This window comes from Rhinichthys klamathensis, unplaced genomic scaffold, assembly GCF_029890125.1.
Source record: "Rhinichthys klamathensis goyatoka isolate OS25496 unplaced genomic scaffold, OSU_Roscu_1.1 h1tg000029l_1, whole genome shotgun sequence".
NCBI classification, from domain to species: Eukaryota; Metazoa; Chordata; class Actinopteri; order Cypriniformes; family Leuciscidae; genus Rhinichthys; species Rhinichthys klamathensis.
The window spans coordinates 83,890-94,350 of record NW_026606579.1 but is presented as its reverse complement, the minus strand read 5'-3'; the positions used below and the strand labels follow the sequence as shown (position 1 = coordinate 94,350).

Sequence of the window (10,461 nt, the reverse complement as noted above, 5' to 3'; positions counted from 1 at the left end):
AATAAAATGCAGCTTATCTGTTGCTTTCGGTGACGTGAACTCTATTAAATCTGCATATAGCGCGGAAATTGAAGATCGGATTTATATCTGTTTTGCAAAAACACATTTATGTGACCAGCTCTAAATGGAATCGTTTTGATAAATCAGTAGCTATCCGATCTGAGAAAACGCATGAAGTGGCGCGCGCGTGTAACGTTAAACAGCCGACCCGGGGATTCCCCAGTCCCAGCTCAAAACAAATTACACCAAAATCCATGATTGTTCGTTTCACACATGTATTTAATGATCTGTAAAATATGTTGTTGTCATTATTTATTTAAAACAAAATCGTGATAAAGTAAAATGCGATCAAACTAAAAGTAGTAATATGCGATAGGGGGCCCCGGCTGTCAATCAATAACTTCCAGTCAAGCGGGCCCCTGATTGGTCCGGGCCCGTAAGCAACCGCGTACCCTGCTTACCGATAGTTACGCCACTGGTCATGACTGTTCAAATCATTAGTTAGGCTTTTCCAGGTGTATCAGTCTTTCTGCCAGGTTGATTTGAGCCAATCACCTGAGCTGCAAATGTCTTGTGACTGATTATTTTATCAACAGGAAATTGTTATAATGTCAATAATACTTATTAGAAGTGCTGAAGTCTAGCAACTATCCTGAAGTGTGATGTGAAAGGCAGCAGATGGGGGAAATACACACTTTTGAGAGTCCTCAAAAAATGCTCACTAGTAAAATGTCTATTATAATATAATGAGAAAAAAATGTGATTTAAATGTTGCATAATTTGATCACTAATTTGGTGCTGCACAAATTAACCAGAGTAGAAAGAAAAACAAGCCACAGCTGTTATGAGTGTTTTAATTTTTTTTAATTTATTTTAAAATTAAAATAAATATCAATGTAAAAATCTCTGAGAAAACAAACATTGCCCTTGTTTAATGTGGAATATTACAGCTCGTAATGTTTCCATGAAAACTCTTTAATAAATTATATCATATACAGATGATGAAACAGAATGTTACACAACAAACGCATCCTTGCACTGCTCGAGTATGATTTTGTGTACTTCACAACAGCAAGTCTCATCTATTATTTTTTTTTTCAAACCAGGTTGAATCAACATCCACAAAGATGAATAAACAGAACAGAGAGAGAAAGAGAGAAAGTAACTAAAGATGGAAACAATGGAGTTTGGGAAAGCGGCCTTCTGTGTGTTGAAGGAAACAGCACTGACAAAGGTATGAAGGCCTGTGGAGTACGTGAGCACTGAATCCTGGCGGCTCCATCGGGTACAAGGTGTTCTACTGTCCTACAGGTGCGGTTTTTTTATTATAGCTTTTACCAGCCGGTCTTGGATAACAGCACACTGAGGCATTTGGAAGGCCGCTTCTCATCTGTCCACTTAAACTGTGGCTTTTTACTGATCTGGTCTCTTTCCCTGGAATAACACGTTCTCTCTTTTCCCTCCGTTAAACAATATAATGATATAATGATGTATTTTTTTAAAAACATTTTATAACTTTATTTTCGTACAAATCTATATAACCCAAATTTTAGAAATCTTATTTACATGAAAAAGTTTAAAATGGCTGACGGCCCACCCCAAGAAACGTTCACACTTTTTTTTGTTTTGTTGAGTTTTGTCTGTTCAACTTTTTTTCTTGTACAAAGAAAAAACAGCAATAGACCAAGCCAAAAAGTCTCCTCTTCCTAAATGTATGATCATAGGAATCACCATCCTCAACCTGTCCACCTTATCCCATGACTCATTTTATTTAAGGGGCAAAATAGAGAAACAAAAACGGAAAGAGAAAAATAATAATAATAATAATAAAGGTGGGTAACTTCGTCATTCAGTGCTGTCCTCTTGGTTTACCCCTCATGGGCAGGAGGAACAGAGCTGTTATTGGCGGCAAAGGTAAGAGGAACGTTCTCTCCCTCTAGTGGTGCGTTTCAAGCACCGCAGGACACAAGGCTCACACCCCACCCTCTTCCGCACAGCCTCCGCCAGCTGTGTAGCGAAACTCCTGCAGGTTGGACACACCGTGGAAGTGCACAAACGCACCTGCCACCACCAGGATATGGAACAGCTGATGGGAGTGGAACTGCAGTAGACAAAATGATGACAGGGTACAGGTTAGATCTTAAATGGAAGGCATTCAGTTTGGATTATGAACTATGTGTATGACTTCCAGGGACATTCAACTCACCCAGATGTCACACTTGCCGGGGAAGAATCTCTCGGGTATGCGCGCGGCGTACAGGCAGGCTCCGGTGATGTACAGGACGGCCATGAGGAACAGCCAGCCCATTTGACCCATGGTGGTGGCCCTCAGGAAGCCCTCTGTGATCATAAAGTGCAGCGTGGGAACGACTCCACTGAGACCCAGACCCACAAACACACCTGAGACACACAAGACAGAGCAGGTATTAATATTACTATTTATATTGCATTACTAGACACTTCTAGTAATGCAATATTACTAGAATTACAATTTGTTGAATTGCATTATATTTCTTTGCGCCGACGAAACATAGCAATTAACGGAATATATAGTTGATATAAAAAAAATTGGATGACTAGTACTTAATTTGAGAAAAAAAAACCCATCTAATCATTGGACCAAAAACCTCTGCACGTAATAACCTAGAATACGGTCTAGCACTTGATGGCTGCTCTGTCATCGAAACCAATCTTTCATTTGAAAGCCACATTTCTAGCGTAGAACCGTATTTTTCCATCTTAAAAATATATCTAAATTACGACATATGCTCTCAATGACAAATGCAGAAAAATTAGTTCATGCGTTCATGACCTCAAGGCTAGATTATTATAATGCTCTACTGGGTGGTTGCCCTGCACGCTCAATAAACAAACTCTAGCTGATGCGTTTTTGGACCAGCTCGAGTTCTTACTAGAACCAGGAACTTAGTATGACCATATTAGCCCGGTTCTGTCAACACTGCATTGGCTCCCTATTAACCCTTTAAGACCGTGTGTCTGTTTAAAAGCCTATAGAAACTGAAACCAAATTGCTAGCTCAATCATTCTTTTTGCATACAAAACCAGAGATGTAACATGTTCAGATAAAGCCTCCAACATGCCCATGTTGCGTTGTTTTCACCCTCTAATCAGTCTGTACAAACTGCGTAATATGCGTTTACAAAAAAAAACCCACAAAAATGCATTGCACGTCTTTGCACACATGTTCTGTCGATCTGCGATTGATAGTTACGTCTTCCGATGGCTCATTGACGCATCACGTTCTGTGCACTATGACCCCCGGGTGTGTCGCATGTTGTGACGTAACAAGCTGCGTCATTTGACCATGCGTTTGACTCGCGTGATTTTTTTTTTCCCAAACCACTTCAGCGGAAATCCCGCCCTGCAGCCGATTCTAAAGTTTTCATTGCTCATGTCAATCACTGTACAGATTGCCTACACCAAACACTGATCCCTAAACCTACCCGTCACTTGAACCTAAACCAATGAAATCGGCTGCAGGGCGGGATTTCCGCTAAAGTGGTTTAAAAAAAAAAAAAAAAAAAAAAAAAAAACACACGTTTGACTCCCGTTTGACTCCCATTTGCTATATGTTCCTCCTTATCGTTATTGTCTTTTTACCATTGCTTTATTTTATCATTTCTTTCTCCTTTAGACACTCACAAATACAAGCACATTCACACACACACACACACGCGTGCGCGCACGCACGCAACGTTATGTCTAAACGAAAGTACACGGACGCGGAGGTTTTGGAAATACTAATTGCGTCCGATGACGATGAACTATACGTCTGCTCATCTATTTATTTTATATTTTAACCAATTCAATGTTCAATCAATATTCAAAAGCAAAATGTTATCTGTTTGACCACAAATGTAATTGAATATTTTACATGGCATTTCCCCTCCCTTTTTTTGAATGAGTGTAAAAATGAGTGTATCTTAAAAACTAATTTATGTAAACAGTTCAAATCAATTCTGTATAGTTTTAAATTGTTTTATGCACGTTTTTCACATTGACAAGTTTGAGGTTCACATTTATTCATTTTTTGTATTGAATAAAATATGTAAGAAATAAATAGTTAAAATTGTTTTTCTTTTTGTTTATTGCACTTTTGAGATATTTATCTAGTTACTATTGATTTTTTACAAACATAGCCTTCAAATTGGGAGAGTAAGGATTATTTTGATGTATGGCATATGAAAATGCTCAAAAGAATGACAGCACAGCATGTAAAAATACAAAGATATACTCTGGTGGAATTGTTCTATGGCAGGTCATAAAGGGTTAAACAACACATACATTTTAAAATCTTGCTAATTACTTACAAAACACTAAATGGTTTAGCTCCTCAGTACTTGAGAGAGCTCTTAACGCATTAAAGTCCTTTACGTCTATTGTGATCTCAAAATTTAGGCCAGTTAATACCTAGAATATCAAAATCAACTGCAGGCAGTAGATCCTTTTCCAATCTATCACCTAAACTCTGAAATAGTCTTCCTAGCCTTGTTGGGGAAGCAGACACACTGTCAGTTTAAATCTAAACTAAAAACACATCTCTTTAACCTGGCATATACATAAAACATGATCAATTTTCATTATTCAAATCAGTTAAATGAATGTTAGGCTGCATAAATTAGGTTAACCAGAACCAGGAACACTTCCCATAACACCTGATGTACTTGTTACATCGTAAGAAGAATAGCATCTACGCTAATATTAGTCTGTCTGTCTCATCCTTATCCCGAGGTTACCGTAGTCAGCCGGATCCGGTCCATATCCAGATCAGATGGTGGACCTGCACCTAGACACGACCAAAACGCAGCCCTGAATGTCAGCAGAGACCGTGTCTACATGACAGCCGTCGGCACAGATCCTCAGCAAAGACCACGAGAACCAGACAGGTCCTCCAAATAGACTCTATGGCCAGCTTTGGCTCCATACTGGCGTGATGAATCTATCTTCAAGCAAAAGAACTGGATGAATATTTGAATGCTACCGATCTGATTTCTGACCTGTGATGCAGCCTGAATCATAATGACACAGAATTCGTTCATTGGCCAGAAGAGAACTAGACTGAGCCTGGTTTCTCTCAAGGTTTATTCCCCATACTGTCACCTGATGGAGTTTGGGTTCCTTGCCACTGTTTCCTCTGGTTTGCTTAGTTGGGGACACTTACTATTCAACAATATTATTGATATGTGACTATACTGACGCTGTTGTATGAGAACTGAACGATGACAAAAAAAGGTGACTTGACTTCTAGACCTCCAAAATAACACTCATTAAGCACCAAGTGCAAGCAGAACTTGGCAGAAAAACAATAAAAATAATGCAAATATCATTTTATGGCCAATCATTTCTCCATTCACCCATCACTGGCAAATGGCAGAAAGCTAGATGTTTTTGCCTGGGACATTCCCGTTACACTACTCCTAGAGGTTATGGTGTGTTACATCAGGATTTGAAGTAAATTGTAGCCTACTCTGATCTTAAACATACAGCAGCTAAACCCACTAGTTGATGACCACAAGATGACCGATCAGTCTGCTTTTTTCTTAAACAACAGAGTGAGACAGCGTCTTACCGGCCCTGACTCCGCGGTACTGTGGCGTGGCGAAGAAATCACACTGTGAGACTGTGATGGCAGCGATCCCCAGGATACACACCACTATCAGGTATATGAAACAGGGCTGAGGGGAGCAGTAGAAGGAGTAATACAGCCACGGTACAAAACTGCCCATGATCAGGAACGCGATGCCCGAATAGTCTAGCCTGTGATAGGAATGAACGAGAAAGAGGAGGCTGAGAGATTCATTCATATGAAAACATACTGAACTTCCATTATTAACCTTCATGAACTAACAACCGAATACATTTACATAAATATTCTTGGTGAAGGTTCATCTTTACGTGTGTTTATATATATATTAGGGGTGTAACGATACACGTATTCGTATTGAACCGTTCGGTACGAGGCTTTCGGTTCGGTTTTCGGTACGCATTTTTAAACCGAACGGTTCGTTGGACCATTTTTCCTGCCGACCAAATATTCGTTATTTCAAATGTAGGCGCGTCACGCGTGGCAAGCGCGCTCATAATGTAAGAGACGCTGGCTTGCCCACAACATTACATTAAATGGCTAATGTAAGCGGAACGAAACTGAGCCACTCGTTATCGTGTGGTTGACGGACCATTTATCAGTTTGGACCAATGCAGCGCGAGCCGATCTTAATCATCAGCACTGTTACTACACAGCGAAATCCAGTAAAGAAAGCATTTGAATTCGCCACTGAAGTAATAACATTGCTGCGAGATCTAGTGAGACACATTCACATTTCTCCGTTATTAACGGATCAAACAGCGCTGACGTGCAAACCAGGAAGAAACATTGTGCCATGAATTAACTATCCAGTGTCCACAGATCAGCAACATTCACCATGGGTTTACTGTAGTAACACTACTAACTGTAACCATGGAAGTTTGGCAGGAATAGTAGGCTATAATGCTTTCAAGTAACATTACGTCGGTTTTATCAAATGTTAATCTGAACTAAAATAAACCTTTGTTTATAACTACTACAATATTAAATTTCATTTCATTTCATTACATTCAAGGAGCTGTTTTGTTTTATATGCTCCTAAGAAAAGTCAAGTATAGCTCCATCATTGCTCAAAGTAAAAAGAATCATACTTTATGATGTTAGTTTTAATAAAAATATAATTAAAAAAATTAAATCAAGGAAATTTCTCTGCCATTTTTTTTGCTGTATCGAAAACGTACCGGACCGTGCCGAACCGTGAATTTTGTGAACCGTTACACCCCTAATATATATATATATTTTAACATTAAAATCGTATTAACATTAGTGGTGCATTATGGACTAAAATATGAATTATCTACAAATTAACATCAGCTGAGATTAATAAATGATAAAAAAATGATCATGGTGCATCAACTAATAATAAAGTACAGAATCTTATCATTAAGTGTTACGTGTGCTTACTTTGAGAAGACACGGGACACCCCCTCTGAGTGGCAGTAGACTGTGTGAAAGAGCCAGGAGAAGGAGAGGCAGAGAATGGCCCCCAGGAAGAACATGCCGATGACGATCTTCTCTTGGAATGGTGCCACAAACGACATATTGGGTCTGAACATGTACACGATGCCCAGACAGAGAAAGAACAGGCAGCCTGAAGACACAAGAGAAATACTGGTTAGTGTAAAAATGTATGTGCAGATAAATGTGTTGACGCTAATTTTATAATTTGTAAAGTTATACAGAGGCCCCTCCCCGCTACAGGTCAATTCTATAAATCAATAAATGCATTAAAGTACAAAGAGTAAAATCGATCTGAACTCAAAGTACATCAGAAAGCTAAACGTTTACTAGTAGACCAACATCACACATCTCCCTTGGCTCAGTCATACCACTAGTCCAAAGGTGTAGAAGATCAATAGCTGCACATTACCATATCACCTCACGATCAATATCATTATCTAGGCCAAGAGTCTATTATGTTTAGAATGACCCATGACTACATTTCCCATGCTGTGTGAAATATGCCCACATTTCTCTAGGTGGCAGCGCTTATTGTGCCGATGCATTTCCGTTTAATTTAAATGTAATTGTATCCATAGTCAACATTTGAAGTGGATCAAAACCTTTCATCAGTTATACATGATATATTTTGAACAATACCCGTTCTTGTCCTAGGACAACTTTGATTAACTTTTTTTGATCCACTTACAATAAGTAAATAATAAAAAAAATAATAATAAAAAATGTTTTGTGTGTACCCAGAAGATGTGTCCAAATGTTGCCCGTTTCCGTGTGGATTCTGAAGATGCTCTTGAAGCAGGCTCTGAAGGAGGGCATGGGTGGCCGGTGCCCATGCAACAGGTAGTCATTATCCTTTAGCCAATCGGGGAGGACGTCATGAGGAATGACACGCCATCTGCCCTCCCACATCTAAGACATAAAATTAAAAGCATCACTGTAAGCGCTCAAAAGCAACCCTGCAGTTTAAAAAGAAAAAAAAGATCAGGCCACTCTTTGACATGTCATTACGCTTAGCTCAGGTCAGCATTACTGGTTGGCATGAGAAAAGCCCTCTCATTTAACTTCAGCAAGTAATTATACGGTCTATGCGTGTATGTAAAAGAGGACGAGAGCAAGAGATAAGCATAAAGTAATTATGAGTTAAGGGGCAAGCAAAAATCATACAGAGAGCCAGAAATACTCTACAGAAGTATGCTAGCATAAAGCTATGTACACAAGCTTGTGTATTATTGCATGCACAAGTATACACTGCACTCTCAGCATAACGGCGCAAGTCAATTACTGTCATGGTGGCGCAACGATTTATAGCTTGCTACCTGAATAATAAAACATATGGTTTAAAGACATTTGATTGTAAGTCTATTGCTCCCTCAACTACCAAGTACTGTTAGGTTGAACAAAGTTGGTCAACTCCCTCACACAACCTCCACTTTGTATGTCCAAAAGAGGAATAGAAAATCTGTTATATTATAGTCCTCATGAACTGAAGTGAAATGATTTTAAATGCTGAACTACATCTGGATTTTTTTCTCTCTTGTGTGGTTTTCATAAAACTAGGTTGCCTAGCTTCTCTTTACCAGCTGTGGTGAGACTGCTGAGAAGCAGCATTAGTTTCTAAGTATCGCTCTGCCAAACAAGACTGACGAAAACCACTCCGATTCAATCATACCAGTCACAGGCGTGACCACAAGATTAACACCTGTGTAACACATGCAGTGACTACAGCAGAGGGCAAAGAGGCCTATGTCTACATTCTGAACACGCCGTATCTGCTAAGAAGTGTTCTTAGTTTTCCATGTATATCAAGACACTTTTAAATAAATAAAACAAAACAAAACAAATGAATCTAGGTCAGGTTGTTTGATTGACACTCCATGACGAGGCTTTCAGTCATCTGTCAAGATGTTCTCAAAGTCTGCGTTCCTAGAAGTGTTCCTTTCAAGACTCTGTACCTCAGTGCTGATAGTGAATGGCACTGATTGGATCTTGCACTGTGTTTGCTCTTCGACACAGAGAGCTTTGGCTTTTCCCCCAGAGGGAGAGAGGAAGGAAAGAGCCATTAAAGCGGAAGGGGCTCAAAAAGCAAACTAAACTTGAGCTGGTTTATAGGGCACATAATTGCAGCACACGCTACAAAGGACGGCTTTCAGTTCCTGTTCCTCTGCATATGGCAGACTCTGAATACAAGATAGAGATAAAGGCTGCTGGCGCCAGGAGATGGGTGTATGGTTTGGCAGGGATGTTTTCCGTATTGGTGGACTGTGGCATGTTCGTGCAAAAGCAGCTGTGAGCACTCAGCTCATGTCCGGTGCGTTGATCTCATCCGTTTAATCTCACCGTATGACCCTCGACATATAAACTCAATGATAATCCACATGGAGTGTGAGCAGGGTCTCAGCTGCGACATTGATGTGCATGTGTGTTGGTGTGTGAGAGATGAACGCAAGAGATTCTGACCTTGTGCACAAACTCCTCCATCCTCTCCATGGCGTGGTGTGCCTGTAGCAGAAGGCCTTCATCAGAGCTCTTCTCCTCTCCCTTATCATCCTCTCTTTCTGTCGTTTCCTCCTTTTCATGTACCACCCTCCTCGCAACGAGACACTGCAAACACAAAAGCAAATAGGTCAGGTTTCAGAGTTTATTTTGTTTCTCTATTTCATATTAAGCAAAGCTCAATAATAATGCTGAGAATTAATTTAGGTTAAATTTGAGCATATAATCCTCTTGGTGAAGATGCATCTCAATATAAATAATATTGCACTAAATATTAAAGAAATTAAGATTTTCAAAAACTATCCCAGTCAACCCAGACATCACACTCAGGGCCAAAATAAAAGGTCATTTAAGCACTCTCTCTAACGCACACGCACATACTCAATTTAATTAATACTGCATTGATTGGTACGACCTTGCTTATGGCATGTTCTCAGCACATTGTGTGTTAGAAGCAAAGCCCTGCTGACTCGCTCCAATTTATCTTTCTGTGCACAACAGCATGTGCTTATACCAACAATCAGCGCATATTTAAGCCCCAAGAGGCATATATATATGCTCGTCTATCAAACATACAATGTTGAACACACTAGGGTGCATGTGCAAACATCACTAACACAAACTATTAACAATATCAGGGTGAACACATTCTCTCAGGTACTGCCACTGCTCACACACTCACGGGTTTGGCTATACTTGTGAGTGCCGAATGTCCTCACTTAAACAGGGAGATAGATATCATGACAACCGACTAGTGAGAACATTTAACTGGTCCACACTAGTTAAAAAGGTTTATAAATTGGCCAACACTTGTTTTTATTTAAATCTAGTGTTTTGCACATGATTCTGTGATGGGTAGGTCAAAGAAAATATCATTAACCTGATGGAAAAATCAATGGAAG

General features: G+C 39.6%; 1 protein-coding gene across 1 annotated transcript in view; it reads right to left on the bottom strand.

Annotated features, from left to right (window-relative positions):
* Nucleotides 1-842: 842 nt before the first annotated feature.
* adipor2 (adiponectin receptor 2) overlaps nucleotides 843-10,461 on the bottom strand; it is a 32,336-nt gene continuing 22,717 nt past the window's right edge. Inside the window, exons 3-8 of the mRNA XM_056245081.1 lie at nucleotides 9,524-9,667; nucleotides 7,804-7,975; nucleotides 7,010-7,196; nucleotides 5,591-5,778; nucleotides 2,207-2,400; nucleotides 843-2,101 (exon numbers count right to left, since the gene is read on the bottom strand). Coding sequence (XP_056101056.1) covers nucleotides 1,973-2,101; nucleotides 2,207-2,400; nucleotides 5,591-5,778; nucleotides 7,010-7,196; nucleotides 7,804-7,975; nucleotides 9,524-9,667 — 1,014 coding nt within the window. The 3' untranslated portion in view covers nucleotides 843-1,972. The remainder of the gene's footprint in view (nucleotides 2,102-2,206; nucleotides 2,401-5,590; nucleotides 5,779-7,009; nucleotides 7,197-7,803; nucleotides 7,976-9,523; nucleotides 9,668-10,461) is intronic.